The sequence below is a fragment of the Meriones unguiculatus genome, chromosome 1 (assembly GCF_030254825.1).
Source record: "Meriones unguiculatus strain TT.TT164.6M chromosome 1, Bangor_MerUng_6.1, whole genome shotgun sequence".
NCBI lineage: Eukaryota > Metazoa > Chordata > Mammalia > Rodentia > Muridae > Meriones > Meriones unguiculatus.
In genome coordinates this window covers 162831965-162849503 of record NC_083349.1, presented here as the reverse complement: position 1 = coordinate 162849503, position 17539 = coordinate 162831965, and the positions used below count along the sequence as shown (strand labels likewise).

Genomic DNA, 17539 nt, shown 5'->3' with positions numbered 1-17539 from the left:
ATTCCAGCTTTGTATTCCAGTCTTACAAGTGAAGACTGTCTTGAAGGCTTTCTTGTTAGTAATTCAGTTAGGAGCAGGCTGTCTTGGGTCCTTGCACTCTTTGTGCCTCACTGTGTAGGTGATGGCTTGGTTATCTGTGAGGTTCCTTTTAGTGCTAAGAGGAGTTTTCTATTCGGGGTCTCTCTCCACCAGTGCTTCGTTTGGTTTTTGCTTTACAGCCTGATGTATTTTTCCTCAAAGGAGTGGTGCACAGGGCCGATTGGGTCTTCGTGTGTTAATAGTAATACTGTAAGTGTTACAAATTCTCTTCTGTGCGTGCTTATATTTGGAGATTGATTCTTACTAGAAAGTAATTATTTCCACAAAAGCAGAGTTATATAAGAAACGCTGAGCAGAAGGCTGACAAAAATAACTGGTTTGATTCTAATGTGGTGAAGGGTAAAGAATAATTGCAGTAAATTTATATGCGGAAGGCTTCAGATCCTGTATTGATGTAAAAGACGTCAAGATTAGTGCAGTATTGGACATGGGGTATTGTTGGCCAGTTAATCTTCTTTTCTATTACAGCATATAGTCACCTGCTCGAAAAGTTAACTAGGTGATGCTTCCAAGTCAGAATGAGACAGCATCCTTGCTTTCATCCTCCACTCCCAACAACACACACAATCTATACAGTTCTTCTGCAGTTGAGCTCTAGCCTTTCCCTAGCATTTTAAATAATTTCACAATCTAGTTTCATGTCTACCCTTGCCTGAAAGGCCACCAAACCTTCACTATTTCAGCCACGACCCAGTATTCCTGTGAACTTGTCTCTTACTCACATTGTTTCTCAGGATGCGTATAGACAGCACTGTATTATTGGGGTCTTTGGGAAATGGACAGACTATTTCTAATTGTTTCTTTGACCTTGGAAATGAGATTGTTTTGTACCCATTCTTCCCTTTCCAGATAACCAAGCTGAAAATAGACAGCAATCCATTTGCCAAAGGATTCCGGGACTCGTCCAGACTCACAGACATTGAAAGGTAATGAGGATTTTTTTTTTTTTTTGTCCAGATAAGATAAAGAGTGGGTTGTAAGAACAGGTGCCTCTTAATGCCAATGAAATGCCACCTTACAGTATATAATCTCCACCGCCTCTGCAGCTTCCCTTCCAACCATAAACTCCATTGCACAGCTCAAAACTCTTCAGAGCAGCTGTTCCTGGATCTCTCAAATACTTCGTGTCCCAGCGAAAAGGTTTATTTGATATGAGCACGCATTCCACTGTAAAGCGTTGGGTTTTGCTGTGATCAGAGACTGGGTCCCAGTTATAGTTGATCCTTCTGCCTTTCTAGCAGCACTCCGCGGGGAAATGGACACACAGCTGTTTGCCTTCAGAAGGGGATGTATCTAATAACACAGAGAACATGGGGGTGATTTGGAATTTTGAAACAAGAAGATGTAATTTAATTCGGGGCCACACAATCTTACCTGTAAAGTAGACTGATGTCTTTAATAGGAGAACTATCAAGTCTGAGGACCTGTAAGAAGAAACAATCATGCAATGACAGTTATTCATCATCTTTTGAGAGCAGTTAGCTCAAAATGAATATTGAAATTTATTTTTCAAGGAGATTTTGACCCAATTCTTTATTCTTTATTTATATTCTTTTGTCTTGTCAGCTGCCACACATTTCTGCCACTTTTTTACTGTGCCTACCACATGGGCACATCCAACCTTGACACTTCTGTCCATTCTGTCTTGGCAACTCAAATGAAAGGCTAATTATGTTTTAGCATCTTTTCTGTCTGATTCTTCTTAACCCTGCCTAAGTGGCAGAGCAAGGAGTGGTGGCAGAATTGGAGGGAATGCATGTAGAGGCTATATAGGGAGTCAGAGAGTGTGGAAAAAAAAAGGAAAAAGCTAATTGCTGAAGGGTCTGACAAGTGGTGGGAGGTGGTGAGACCAGGGGAGAATCTTAGGCCAGTGGATGGACATGTGTTTCCAAAGTTTCAGAGAACAGCTTTGTTGGAATATTGTGGATAGTGGCATCTCTAACAGCACACCCGTAGCTCCAAAGTGCAAAAAGTATTTCTGGGTCTCTCATCTTAGGTGAGCCTTACATCTTACCCTTTCGACTCTATCTGAGTAACTTCGAATAGTCTCTGTGGACTGATCTTAGAGTAAAAATAGCCCTGCAGTTGCACACATGCTCATGAGATAGGAGTACCCAGCCTGGCTGCCCTTTAGAACAGCAGATTTGATAATGCATGTGGCCACATTTTCCACTTATTGAATAAGTGTTCTGATGTGGGAGCACTCACTTGTACGTGAAGCTAAGTGGCTTGCGATGGTCCTAAGGCCAAGAGAGCATTGTGACGTGACTAGCTGAAAGTTTGCAAGATGACCTAAGTGGTGTGAAACTGGCCAAGGTTTTGGATTTCATTTCCAGGTATTTAAGTCCAAATTTTTCCTAAATAGCCTTTGGGGATGGGACAAATCAGATCAATTGATCTTTAGAGACCTAAAGAAATTAGATTAGTCTGGAGTCAGTTACTGCACTAAACCACATAGTAATTGGATTGTTCCTTGTAACTGATTGAAAACAGCCCTATCTGTAACAATCCTGGGAGCTTTTCTTCAGAAGAGATCTGAGAGGAAAACACATTTTTTTACGACATGATGACAGATACTGCATTTTTCTAACCTAACTGAATATGATGTAATAAATCTGTGACCTTAATGATTTCAAGTTTCCTGTTCTAGATTTATACCTTAGAGTGTGGGACAACCAAACCAAAATGCCTTCAAGATGGTACCTGTGTCCTTAGACCTTAATGTGGCCTTTTCATAGCTGTCAGCACAGGGTGCTTTGTGAAGCATCGTGGTTGTTCTGGATCTGGGCTTTGTGGGCTCTACTTAGCTGGATGTGTCCTCCCTGCCCTTCATGCTCAGCCTCATTGTGCAGGGTCAGAGTTCTGATTTGTGAAGGAAAACTCATGTCCTTATCAAGCGCACGTCTGGCAGCCAGCTAAGAGGCACGCTAGAAAGCCCCGAGCAATGACTTAATAGAGATGAATTTCTAGCCATTTAGACAAGGGAAAAAATTGTTGCTGGTCCCACGGAATAAGTAGCATAAAAAGCTCCGGGCAGTTGGCGTTCTCCAGAGCCTCCGTTTGGGGTGGTTTCATGTAAACACCAAAAGCTCAGTGCTGCTTCTGAGGAAAGAAAGATAACTGGGGAATGCTTAGGATATTTTCTTCAAAATATCCTAGGTGCTTTTGTTAGCCCCTCACTTTTGACAGAAAGTTCCTGCTCAACTGTAGGGGGAAAAAAAAACATAAAAAAATGTTGACAAAGAAGGAAAGAATACAAAAGGAGCAGCAGACTTCCGAACCTTTGCACTTTCCTGGGTACTTTCCTATATGGACATCAGCCACGGAATACTGTGTTTACCTGTTTTCCCGGTAGATATGATTTTTAATGATTGTCTTATTTTTCATTTTCTACTACAATTTTATTCATCTAGGGTCCTCATTTTTTCCATTATTAATAATGCCAGGAAGAAATTGTGTTTCTTTAAATGTATTTTTGATTACGATCATAGGATAAATAACCCCAGATAAAAATGCTGGGCGAAAAAAATGTACTTTTATTAATTTTTCTGCCATTTTTAATGTCAAAGCTTTTGGGAAAGAACCTAAGTGTTTAACAAGAAGAAATGATTTAATAAACATTACAGTCATCTGATTTAGAAAAGGGTATTCAAATGTATATAATTCAAAATACCATTTTAATAATTTTTAAGCATGCTATTCTGTGACATTAAGTAGACTCATAATGTCATGCAGCATTCTTTTCCAGAATGTTCTCATTATCATAAATATATGGTATGCTCAACTCCATGCTGTTTCTTTCTCCTCCCAACCCAAGCCCTTGGTAGCCTCCATTTTACTTCCTGTCTGTGTGAATCTGCCTGGTAAAGCATCTCTTCTAAGTGGACAGGTACATATTCTCAAATGTATAACAAACAGCCAAGTTTTCTTTTTTCAAGAAAGCTCATCTGGGCATTAAAAAAATGGAGGCGAGAAAGATTGATTGCCCACCTATTCACACCCTGTCAAATATAGTGGCCATCATTTTGCTAATATGGTAAGATAAATACAATTTTTCTTTCAGGAATTGGCCTATTCATTTCCTGAGCTTTTTGCATGATAGGTCTCTTCTTACTGATCTATGAAAATCATTTCTGTATCATGAATACCCTGATAAAGGCCTTTAAGAGAGGATTTAATTTTTGCTTACCAGTCAAGGAACAGTCTACTATGATGGGAAGATCAGTGCAGCGGGAGCTGGAGGCAGCTGGTCACACCACACTCAGTACCAGGATTGGTGCAGAGAGGATGGATGCTTGCTTCAGCTCAGTTTCCTTCCCTGTCCAAGGTCCCAGCCAGGGAGTGGTGCCACCCACAGGGTGTGGATCATCTACATCAGTACAATAAACTCTTCCCCGACATGTGTGTCCAGATCAAGTCTCCCAGGTGATTCTCAGTTCTTCAAGTTGACAGTTCACATGAATCATCCCATTTCCTTCTAGCTTACTATTCAAGTTTTTGACTCATTAAAGAATTTGTTTTTGATAAGATACAAAAAGGACATATCAGCTTATACTTACATTATTACCTATACATTAAATGTTTACTTAATTATGAATCTCTCAGATTGCACACCAAAGTCTTTTTTAAATTAAATTTTTATTTTTTATATTAATTACAGTTTATTTACTTTGTATCCCAGCTGTAGCCCCCTCTCTCATTCCCCCAATCCCACCCTCCCTCTTTCATCTCATTCCTACCCTTTCCAAGTCCACTGAGAGGGAGGTCCTCCTCACCTTTCATCTAACCTTAGCTTATCAGGTCTCATCAGGACTGGCTGCAATGTCCTCCTCTGTGGCCTAGCAAGGCTGCTCCTCCCTCGGGGGGGGGGGGTCAAAGTGCCAGCTACTGAGTTCATGTCAGAGGACAGTCCCTGTTCCCCTTACTAGGGAACCCATTTGGATACTGAGCTGCCATGGGCTACGTCTGAGCAGGGGTTCTAGGTTATATCCATGCATGGTTCTTGGTTGGAGAATCAGTCTCAGAAAAAGACCCCTGTGCCCAGATACATTTGGTCCTTATATAGCTCCTGTCCTCGCCATGTCTTACTAATTCCCCCTTCTTTCATATGATTCCCTGCACTCTGCCCAAGGTTTGGTTATGAGTCTCAGCATCTGCTTTGATATACTGCCAGGTAGAGTCTTTCAGAGGCCCTCTGTGGTAGGCTCCTGTCCTGTTTCTTGTTTTCTCCTACTTCCAATGTGCATCCTCTTACCCCGGGTCCTCCTTCTTGTTTTGTACACGAAATTCTTATCTACACTAGGTCTTCCAGCCTTCAAAGCTGCTGATTTCATACTTTCATGAATTGGTAATATATGTAAAAAACAGAATGTCTGAGATGTCAAATCTCCATTTTATTGCTGTTTTTTAACATTCTCTATATGCTTTGATCCATATGCATCTATACAGACTTCAGAAGTCTTCTCCCAAAATGTCATAGGGATTTTGACTATGTTTCTGTTGAATTTGTATACAAGTTTTCGGGAGGAAATAGATCTTTAATAGTAAAAGACTGCTCGTGTTTACCTTTTTCACAGACTGTCCTCTTACAATGGAAGACAGTTTTGGCATCTTCAGGCTTTTAAATGCTACGTTCCTTTTCTCAGGTGCACACCTGGTTCTATGACACTGCAGCATGCGGTGCAATGGCTACCGCATCAAGGCAGCTAGTGAAATTTTAAAGAAAGGCTATTCCCATCCTGAACTGAGAAACAAGAGTCAAAGAACCCCCCAGCCCATCTGAGCTGCACTTGAAAGCCTTAGAAAACCAAACGAAAATATCTCATTAATTGTTTAAAATATTCACTAGACATTAAAATATTTTGGGTTATTTGGTTAAGTAAAATATATTTTATTTCTTATTCATGCAGCCACTAGATTATTATAGAATTACATATGTTGCTAGTATCGCATTTTACTAAAAGATTCTACACTTAAGGGTTTTTATGAGATGCAGTTTGCTGTGGTAAGTAGAATCTTGAATTAGAAATCTGATCAGTTTTGTTTATTTAAAAAAAAAAAAGATTGAGGTCCCCATGTCTTTGGCATTCTACCATCACTGCAGTAAACACAAAGTTTAGTTAAACTTTAACTTTTGTCAGTTTTCCAATTAGATTGCTGTATAGTGTGTAAAAGATAATGATTTTTATCCTTGATGGTTATATTTTTTAAACAACCTTTCTTTCAATGACTAACGCATATTTTTGGAAAATAAAATCTCTGGCATCCTTTTTTCTTCTTTCTTCCTTTCTGTGTAGTGCCTCTTGTATCTTACTGTATAGTTTCTGCAGGATGTGTTCAGAAGGGTGTTTATTATTACACAAATCAAATCATAAATTCCTGTTAGACCAATACTAACTTTATATTCTACTTTAACAACTGTTGAGCTAAAATTATTTTTCTACTTTTTTCTTTTTTTAATTTATTTTTCTTTTTATTAATTATAGTTTATTTACTTTGTATCCCCCCTGTACCTCCCTTCCTCCTCCAGTCCCAATCCTATCCTCCCTCCCTCTTCCCCACCCATGGCCCTCCCCCAGTCCACTGATAAGGGAGGTCCTCCTCCCCTTCCCTCTGATCCTAGTCTATCACATCTCATCAGGAGTGGCTGATGAGTGGTCTTCTTCTGTGGCCTGGTGAGGCTATTCCCCTCTCACGAGAAGGTGATCAAAGAGCAGGCCAATCAGTTCAGGTCAGAGACAGTTCCTGTCCCCACTACTATGGAATCCACTTAGAGACTTAACTGACATGGGCTACATCTGTGCAGATATTCCAGGCCATCTCCATGAGTGGTCCTTGGCTAGAGTATCAGTCTTAGAAAAGACCCCTGTGCCCAGACTTTTTGGTTCTGTTGCTCTTCTGTGGAGCTCCTGTCTTCTCCAGGTCTTACTATCTCCCACTTCTTTCATAATAATAATGTAAACGTTAAGGAAAAATTTTGAGACTTTTCCAAGTAAAATAAAACCAAAGAGATGTGATAAGGTAACCCTTAATTCTGGACTGGATAAATTTTTTCTACATATGTATTATAAGGACATTTTGTGAATAGGATCTGAAGGTTAGATATTAATACTTTATTGATTTTTAATTTCCTGATTTTGATGGTTGTCCTAAGTTGATCTATGTTCTCTCTTCAAACTCAAATCTTTCTTTTTTGGGAAGTTAAAAATTTTAGCATCTGTATAGTTTTAAATTTTGGAGGGGGCTGGAGAGATAGCTCAGTAGTTAAGAGAACTTGCTCCTCTTGCAAAGGACCTGAGCTTTTAAGTTTCTTGTTTTGGGCATGTTTCTGTAGAACCCGGTGGCTACAGATAAAATGGTTTCTTCCACTAAAAAAATAAAAAAAAAAAGATTCCCTGCATTCTGCCCAAAGTTTGGCTATGAGTCTCAGCATCTGCCTCAATACCCTGCAGGCTTTCTTTCACCAGCTCCCTGTTGTTTCTGCCTCACTTTCTCCTCTGCTATGGTGTTGGGGTACAAAGGTAATGATGTTGTGCTATCTTTCCTTCTGAGGCTGCAGGTACTTCCTGGCTGGTTCATCCCAGTTTAAGGCCAACTCTACAGGCCTTATTTGGTCCCCCCAGATTCAAACATTTGACTGGCCATTGCTTTTCCTTCTTTTTCCCTGCTAAAAGCACCCCACATTTTACAGACCTAACACGGAATGTGCTGCTGCTCTCCACGCTACCCTTCCTCCATTGCTCCTGATTCAGTGATGACTGAATCTTCCTCATGCTCCCACCGAACAACTGGGATCTCACTCCTGACTCCCTTTTTCCTGTCTTCAAACAGTTGATGACTCTTAATAGCTAATCACTCAAAATATGCCCATTACGCCCCAACAAGTCGTCACGTTGCTCACCGCTGCACAGATGGTGCCGCTCTTTTCCCTCGGTTATTACATTAATTTTGTACTTGACCTGTTTGCCTCCACCCTTCCTGTCTTTCCGTCTATTTTCAATAGAGTAGCCTGGAATGACTTTATTCCGGAATGATTTAATTCACTCCCCAAAGGCCAGTGAATTCTATCTGGCCTCCCAGCCCACCTGCCCTTCTCACTTTTGCTCATTTGCTCCAGACGCTCTGGTCTTCTTGTCTTTCTTCCAGCACGCCGAGGCTAAACGGGAGCACTCAGGCCCTCCATTCTTCCCTTTGACCGGCATTGCACTTACATGCCCTCTGAACGCTGTCAGCCTTTGTATTGTATTTCTAACGCCTTCAGAACATAGTGTTTGGTATTATTGATACTCAGGTATTATTGCTGGTAAGTTGTGTTGTTGATGCTTTGTCTTTAGAAATATTGTTCAGTATATCTGGACAATGTGCGAATGTCTTTGCTTTTCTAATACAAAACTCTGTAAGTCTGTTGCGAACTCATTTGTATGGTGCTTCTGTGAGCTGAGGCTGCATCCTGAGACAGCTGCTGACTTGTCTGCATCCTGTGTAGGGCAGTTGTTTGCTTCACTCCTAGTTCTGTACCAGGATCACTCTATATGTGCCGGAGCAGTGAGTTACATTCTTGGCACGTTGCATTTCTGTTACTCCTCAAAACAATCACTTGCTAGGCCATTTATCTCTATGTTATATACAGACAAAGCTGAGCGAAATTTATACTCTATCACAACCACACGACTTTTGGCAGCTGAGCGCCAAAGCCAGTTCAGTTTGTCAGAAACCAAAGTTGCCTGAGCAAGCTATGCCAGAGATGTAATTAGGCTGTTTGTCCTTTCATAGTCAGGACGAACCAACAGTTATTCACAAGCTCCATCATTTCCTTAGGCTTTAACTCATCAAAGTCTTGAGTTAACTTATTGGGCGAACACACGTTCTTTATTCTATTTTAACTTTAATGAACCATATCACTAATGTTCAGGACACACATTGCACTTCACACAATGATACAGGAGTGAGAGAGTAGATAAAGAAGGGTTAATGTGGCCTCAGGACTCAACAGAACCTTGCTGAAAGTGAAGGCAGAGTTGATGGAGTTGTAAGAGTCACTAAATACTGTCACATAAGAGTTGTTAAACCCAGCCACAAGATGTTCAGGTGAAGAGCTGTCAGGCGAGGGACTGTCAGGAGAGGTGAGGAGCTGTCAGGTGAGGGGTGGCCAGATGAGGGGTCGCCAGGTGAGAAGCTGTCAGGTGAGGTATTGTCAAGTGAGAGGCTGCCAGGTGAGTAGTTGCCAGGTGATGAGCTGTCAGGTGAGGTACTGTCAGGTGACAAGTTGCCAGGTGAAGGACTGTCAGGGGAGGTATTGTCAGGTAAGGGGCTGTCAGTGAGGGACTGTCAGGTGAGGGACTGCCAGGTGAGGGTCTGTCAGATGAGGAGTTGTCAGGTGAAGACAGGTGAGGAGCTGCTAGTGAGGGTGATGTCAGGTGAGGTACTGTCAACTGAGGTGCTGTCAGATGAGAGCTATTATGTACTTCTCTCAGACACAGGTTTAGAAACATCAGTTTCCAGTGGGAAGCATCACACAGGTATATACCACTGAGCTGAAGCCTGGGTATACACCCAGAGGGTTTATATATATATATATATAGTGTGTGTGTGTGTGTGTGTGTGTGTGTGTGTGTGTGTTTGTATACCTGAGTTGTGCGTGCACAGCCAGAAGAGGGTGTCAGATTCACAGGAACTGGAGCTGCAGGTCACTGTTATATGCTCCAGTTTAAATATGTCTCAGGAGAGGTGCATCACTCTTTGGCCTCACGTGCATGGCAATCTCACAGACTTGCTTTCTTTGATATGGTCTGATATGGTGTATGTTCCTGAGTTAATCCAGTAAAATCATAAGTCTTTCTCTCTCTCTCTCTCTCTCTCTCTCTCTCTCTCTCTCTCTCTCACACACACACACACACACACATTTGCTTCTGTAGCTATTTATTCTGTCTATGCCACATGGTTGTGCTAGAGCAGTGGTAGCATAAAGGTCGTGGTATTTTTCTCAGAACTCTTTTATTCTTCCTTTTAAGTTTGTGCTGTGTGACACTGTTCTGGGGAGACAGGAACTAATGTCTGCTTATCTCAGATAAAGAACTGATGGCAAAAATGTGTGGACCCAGGGGGCCTGCAGAGACTGATGCATCAACCAAGGACCATGCATGGAGAGGACCTACACCCCCTGCACAGATGTAGTCCATAGGCATCTCAGTCTCCAAGAGGGTTCTCTAGTAAGGAGAACAGGGTCAGTCTCTGACATGAACTCAGTTGCCTGCTCTTTGATCACTTCCCCCTGGTAGGGTGGCCTTACTAGGCCACAAACGGAGAGGATCCAGGCAGTCCTAGTGAGACCTGATAGGCTAGGGTCAGATAGTAGGGGAGAAGGACTCTTCCTTTTCAGTGGACTAGAGGAATGGTGTGTGGGGGGGAGGCAAGAGAGGGTGCGATGGGGAGGAGACGAGGGAGGGGGCTACAATCAGAATACAGAGTGAATAAATTATAAAAAAATAAAAAATAAAAATTTAAAAAACTGATAGCAAAGTAAATCATATAAACAAAGTCTAACTTGGTGAACCAATGAATTTTATTGGGGTTACTTATAGGGGTATAGGAGAGAAGTTACTTACAGCAGAAGTAATGACTCAGCGACAGCTGCACCTCAGCACGATAACAGCTCATATATGCTAGAAGCCTATAGTTCACTGCTCATCTTGCAGGCAGTGTTACTGGTTGGACAGTGTCCCTTTCAGGCAGTTGTGCTGGTCTCTGCCTCTTTTAAAGAGCTTTGCTTATCTGAGAGTATCTCTCAGCAGTCCTTACAGTTTATATAAGCTTGGGGAAGGAGGAGCCTAGTGCAGCTGATCAGTTTCAGGAACTTCCTGAAGTATGTGAATTGTTTACTTCCTGGATTTCATGGACCTTCCCTGTAGGATAGAATGTTTCATCCCCTTTAGAGCATTTACTGTCTTACTGAGCTTCCCTCGAAGATGAAATGTTTTATCTCAGAAGAAACTGCTACACAATACTCTATCAATTGGCTTTTATTGATAACGGGATAAAAGTTAATGCCAAACTTGTTTTTAGTTAGAGAGAGCTTACATGTTTCTTTCTGTATTTATTTCCTGAGTGTGTCTTTATTTCTTTCACTTGCTTTCTCTTTTCTCCATGTTGCTGCTTTTTGTTCTTCTCCACTGATGGCGCCATTCAGACCTAATACTACTTCTACACATCCACAGCTTTCCCACGTGCTTTCCTCTATTCCTCTGTCTCATCAACTGTTTACACTGACACTTGAGGGAATTTACCAGTCTTCTAATTTGTTGATTCTGCTTTCTGGAGCATTTAATATTCTGCTGACAATTTCTATAAAATGTGATGATTGCTATTTTATTATTTCCAAATATTTAACATGTTCAAAATGTTCTCAAATTTTGGACCCTAGCCCCTGTTTAATTCATCTAATTTCATTAAATGTCAGAATTCAAAAGTACAAGCTAGAGCTAGCATTCCTCTTTATACACTGGCGAATGGCACATGGATGACTACCTCCCACACTCCTTTCTATTTGTGACTGAAATATACAAGTATTGCGTCACCGCTTTCCTCCATTTTCTGGGTTTCTCTTGACATATAAGTGGGGCAGGAAATTAAATACATAAGCTTATATTACCATATTGCTTTAGAAGCCACACTGAGAATCTCAGAAAGTGATTAAAAATCTCTTGTTCATTGAATAAAAGTTTCAAATGTATGGCTTGGACACAAGCCCAGTGAGATGTAATTTTTGTTGGAACATAGTCATATTTTTAGTGCATGCGTAGAATGTGGCTTTTTCTGTGCTACAGCCACAGAGTTAGGTACACATGATAGAGACCATGAGACCCACAGGAAAAACATGTCAGCTGTGTGGCATGGTTTGAAGGGGCTGTGGAGTATTGACAGCAATGTGACTGCCCAGTCTCCTTCAGGTGACTTTCTTTTTTCTCCTTTTCTTTTTCTCATCTCTTTTCGTGACAGGATCTCATTACAGTAGCTTTGAACCCCATTCTCCTGCCCCAGCCTTCTGAATGCTGGCAATACAGGCATGTGATAACACTCGAGGCTTGCCTTTCCCTTCGTCTGGGTTGAATTATAAAACTCTTCAGACTTTATTCTGAAGTCCAGGTGGTGATGGTAGCAGATCTCAGTCAGCGTCTCTTTTCTCTTCTCACCTTGGCAGTGGGGATGGTATGAGGGTCATTTTAGCATTTGTGGCGCTGGCCAAAAGATGACAAGAGTGGGATGAAGATGATGGCAAGGGTGGGATGAGAAAGTGACAATGTGAAGATGTGCAGCTGCAAGACCTCTTGAACATTCTAAAGATTCGCATTATTTTTGCCTCTCTTCTAATCTTGTACCTCAGTCATTATGAATAACTGGAAAATAGCCTTGCTGTGGTTATACGTGGTTGGCTGTGTGACTTTATCTCCAATGTGACTGTGTTGGGAGGTGGTATCTTTGAGAGGTCACGGAGTTATTAGGTCATCAAGAGAAATTCCAGCTTTTTTTTCCCCTCTAGGGATTACATTCTTGTTCTGGAAAGATTAGATTACCTACCTCAAGAGTGAGTGGTTACAAACTAAACCTGTCTTCCTCAGCATATTTTCTTGCTCTCTTTACTACTTTGTGGTCTCTCTTTTTTTTTTCTTCTGGATGTGCTCTTGCCACTAACACATGATACTGTCACTTGATGTCACCTGTCAAGTCAAGAAACAACACGAGGCTCTCACCAGATGGATCTTATTTGGCTCTAGAAAAGTGAGCATGAATCTTGGATGCTTAACTTCTAAAACTGTGAAACAGATGAACTTTTTTTTTTTTAACAGAGAACTCAGTCTCAAGTACTTTGTTATATCGAAGAAGACATGTGCAATTTTTCTGCCTTTCAGAGTACTGGAGACTTGGAGGGTCATTTAAAAATTGGTATGAAAGAAATCCCTAAAACAGGTGTTAAAAGTGATTAGAAAATCCTTCTTTTTCCTTAGCTCCAGCTTCTCTCTGGTCTGTGGGCAGAGTTTTCAGACAGGGACTCTCTGCACCTGTTGCCTCTCTGTATCTTTTACCCACAGATGGGACACAGCCAAGGGGAGGGTGGCATCAATTCTAAAACCTTCTCTTGCTCACTATCTCATACATCAAGTTTCCTTAGGATGGGTTGCCCTTTGAAGACAGTCTAAGACTATGCCCCTCCCCCCAGTACATTCTCTATTTCCCCATTCACTTCTTTGTATCGTTGAAAGCAAGGCTGATAAGTTTAGAGGTGGGAGGGCAGTCATGGGGGAAATGCTGTTTGAAGAGTACAAAGGTCTCTTCTCTCCGTAGAGCTTATCCAGTTTTCTAGCACATGAGCCATTTGGTGAGCTCAGTGAGTAGCCAACAGAATGACTTTTCTTCTCTTCATTAGCTTGTGAGAGAAAGCCAGTTCACTAGATTTGGGCCAAAGGGAACATTGTTTACATTACTTTTAAAGCAGGGAACCTATCAAGGTTGGAAGAAAGCAAAAGTAACCTTAGCCTGGCAAATAACTACATTTTTGTGGTTTGTCACTTAGTTTGCTCATTCCCTTTATCTTTCATTTATATTTCACTTGTATTTGCAATTATATTTTTCAAAACATATGGTGAAATGCTTGCAATGTCTGCAGTAAAGTATGCCCCACATTTACCCAGATTTATTTATAGGTTGAGTTCTTGGAACTTTTAGTCATAGTCAGGGATCTTAGGAGCTGAAACAACATAGCTCATGTGTTTTTCCAGTGGTTCCTTTACTCATTTAAGTTGTTAATGACAATACAGAGATAGAAATATATATTATAAGGAAAATAAAACCCAATAGGGTTTAGTTAAATAAATAAAAATCAAGTCTAAAAGCTTTTAAAAAGATGAAGTTCGAGTCATTTGCTTTTCCAGAATGGATTATAAAATACATTTCAGTTCTCAAATTAAAATTAATGGTTTAAAATATGTCTCAAATTGTATTATCCCAAAGTTTTCATTTATTAAATACTTTATGGAAACTACAGATATTGACACATTATTATAATTTATAACATATGTGCATAAATCTTTAGAAAAATATTGTGACAAGAAGTTATTTGTAAAGACTTAATGAGACATGAGATATAGGACAAATTAATGAACAAGAAAATTTTAAATATTTTGTTTCCTATAAGTTAAACTGATTTCAATGTATTTGACATTTTCTTTCTGAACACAATTGTTTTTGAGGGGAGACAGGCCTGTATTTAAAAGAAGAAGTTGGAATTAAATTGAGATAACATTTACTTTTTACTTAATTTTCTTTCTGTCTTATAAATTATAGAAAAATAAATTTCAGCAAGGCATGGAAAGCTGTAGGGACTGGAAATGCCAGTTTTATCTAAAATAAGTTTGCTTACATTTAGCTTTTAAAACACAGTCTTAAAATCAAACTTAGTTTTAAAATTTATACGTATTAATTGAGCACCCTTGTGTTGGGTACCCATGAAGATGTGTATTAATTTGCACGTGTGTTAATTCTAATAATCTCATCAAGAACGAAATCACATGAAAGTCCTCATTTCAGAGGCATTAAGATGGAGAGCTGGAATCGAGAAATAAAAGTTCAAGCCTATGGGAACTATCTGCCAAGCTGGGCTTCAGGTGAAGCACTGGGGCAAATATGCTCCTGTCGACAGCACAGGGCAGTGTTTCCTCATGTGGTCCCAGCCCTGTACCACATGGAAATATACCATGTGTTCATATCCCTCTCTGCTGAGTCCAAAGTCCTTGGGGAGAGTGGATCTTCTGTATTTTGAGGTGTTCAGGTGACTTGCAGACATTTCACACTGAATCTTCCAGTGAGCACTGTGCTCACCATTGTTTTTCCAGGAGCTAAATGAGGAGAGGTTGTGCAGAAGTGCTTGCTCTTAACCTGGAAGGTGCAGGGAAAGAGTGGGTTTGAGGGGGCGGTAATGTAAGAAGAATGTGAGGGGAAGGGAAGGTTTTGGGTTTTGAGCATCGAGAAATAAATATTTTAATCCCAAGGAAGGAATCATTGCCACCTCCAGCAGAGAGTGATGGTTTTGCTTGCTGAAACTTGGAAGCAATCTTTGGAATGACCTGAATACTTATGAAGAGTATAGTGTGGAGCACCAAATCATTGCCTGCATTCTGTTTCGCCATCATCTTTTAGCTTGTGTCTCTAACAATTGTCCCCAGAATTGACAGTTACAGAGCAGTCAGAAGAAATCCACTGAAGGCCCCTTAAAGCAATGATGCCATTCCTTTGCTTAGATGAGTTTAGCATTAGATGCTAGAAACACTATTCAGCCACAGTGGCGCCCAGGTAAATCCAAGGCAAGGCTAACAGAAACTACAGTGATGCACTATGACACAGCAGAACAGAACATTATAAAACAAGTGTATAATAGTGTGTCATTCATCCCACTAGCTGAGGTCCTCTTTCTTGGTGGGACACTGTCTCAGAAAGCCTTCTGATAGTTCCTCAGGCTAAACAGAGTCTTTGCTCTTGTCTTTCTGCTGCAAACAGGGATTCACTACAAAGTAAACAGCAAGGACTGTCTACTCTTTGTAGCATCTCTGAGGAGATGGCTCTGATATGCACCACTGTGTTCAATCACTTAAAAGGCAGTAATACAATTAGGCCGTCCTTTATATAAGAACCGCTATTGCTTTCAGTTCACTTCCAGGCCTGACACAAGTAAATCACTTCGATAAAATCCTTTTCCCTTCTACTCCCAGGGAACAGCATAAGTAATGATAACAGTGATCTAGCAAGGACAAAATGAATATAATGTACTTTTTATAGAAAAGCAAAATGTTTCACAAGGCAGTGATTCATCGTGTCATTTGGAAAATGAGTTTTCTTTTGTTGAATGTGAAAGATGTTTAAATGATGTTCTATAAAGGCACTTTTAGACAGGCAAACACTACACACCTCCTTGGAATTTAAATGCTTACACACAGCCTCTCTGTGAAAGTAAGAATATACTTTAGAAATATAATACTCTGTTTCTTTATGATTGTTCCAAAAGGAGGTGTTTTTCTTTGCCATCTAAACAAGTTCTTTTCCTTATAGCACAAATAATGACCCAATTCTTTAAAAATTTTATTTTAAACATTAACACCATGACTCATGTCTCAGACTTAAAGGACATCAATTTTTGATGTGTTAAATGATTGTCATTTTATGATGGGTGGTTCAGTTAGCTTGACTTTCTACTTTATGGTCTAAGTTATCCTAAGAAGTGTCCCTTTCTGACATTGCAGTGGACTGAGTCCTTGAGTAAGTGCTATTAGTGTTCGAGGCTGCTAGCCTCAACAGTACCAGAGTGTGGTCTGTAATGGTTAAACCTTCCTTTATGTTTAGCCTTTTTGATTAACATGTACTAGTATCTATATTAAGCTGGCTTTAAATGTTGTGATTCAATACATGTATCATACACACACGCAAACACACAGATTATCCAATTCTTTGTTATTTACCATCCTATGCTCTCACTTCCCAGCCTCTAATGTTACTGCTCTTCTGTTTACTGCCTCACACGAAAGAGCCCATAGGACCTATGTTTCCATAGTCAAGATTTCACTTAACATCTTGTCCTCTAAATCCATTCATTTTGCTGAAAAAGACAGGAGGGCATTTCTCCTTATGACCGCATACTATACCGTCATGAATATATACTGCATTTCTCTCTCTTTCTCTCTCCTCCCTCCTCCTGACCTTTTATTGTCCTCCTTCAAGAGACAGATATTTTCTATACTTTATTTACTAGTAACTCTGCAATTTCTAAAATATATTGTTCATGATAACAATTTCACATATATGCACATATATGTTTATGGGTGCATATTTTTGTTTATTTATTTGAACATATGACTGAAGCTGTGCAGCAAATTGTTTCCCAATTTACAAAAAACAAAAGAAAAGAAAAAAGAGGTTAGGAAAGAGACAAAGCAAGGACTGAAAATGTTGTAGGCAGTTCACCACCTCATGGATTCATTCATCCAGTCAATGAATGGCATTAAAGTTCATGGTATTTCTAATATAACACACAGCCTCTTGTGTCTTTTATGTTGATGCAAATGCTAATATGATGATTATTATTTTTATTAATTCATTATGATAAGTTTTCAAAATGCTAGTGTTGGATATCAATTCCGTTCTGCCATTGGTAAGCTGTGAGAGTCACATGATCTTTTTATAACTTTACAATTATTTTTGAATAAACAATACATTAGAAATTCAAAACTTAGAGTAGAATGCTTGGTGGAATGTTTCTACCACAAATCTCCCCTCCATTGCTAATGCTGCCTTCCCTTTGGGATTAACAGTTACTAAAGCCTGTGCTCTATCCCTAGAAGCTGTGATTGAGTTGATCTAGGAGTCATGCTGGACTTTGGGATTCTTAGAAGGGCCTCTT

At 40.1% G+C, this 17539-nt stretch overlaps 1 protein-coding gene across 1 annotated transcript in view; it reads left to right on the top strand.

The window, feature by feature from the left end:
• Positions 1-17539, top strand: part of Tbx20 (T-box transcription factor 20) — a 53477-nt gene that overhangs the window by 22446 nt on the left and 13492 nt on the right. Inside the window, exon 6 of the mRNA XM_021644999.2 lies at positions 949-1025. Within this exon, the coding sequence (XP_021500674.1) occupies positions 949-1025 (77 nt within the window). The remainder of the gene's footprint in view (positions 1-948; positions 1026-17539) is intronic.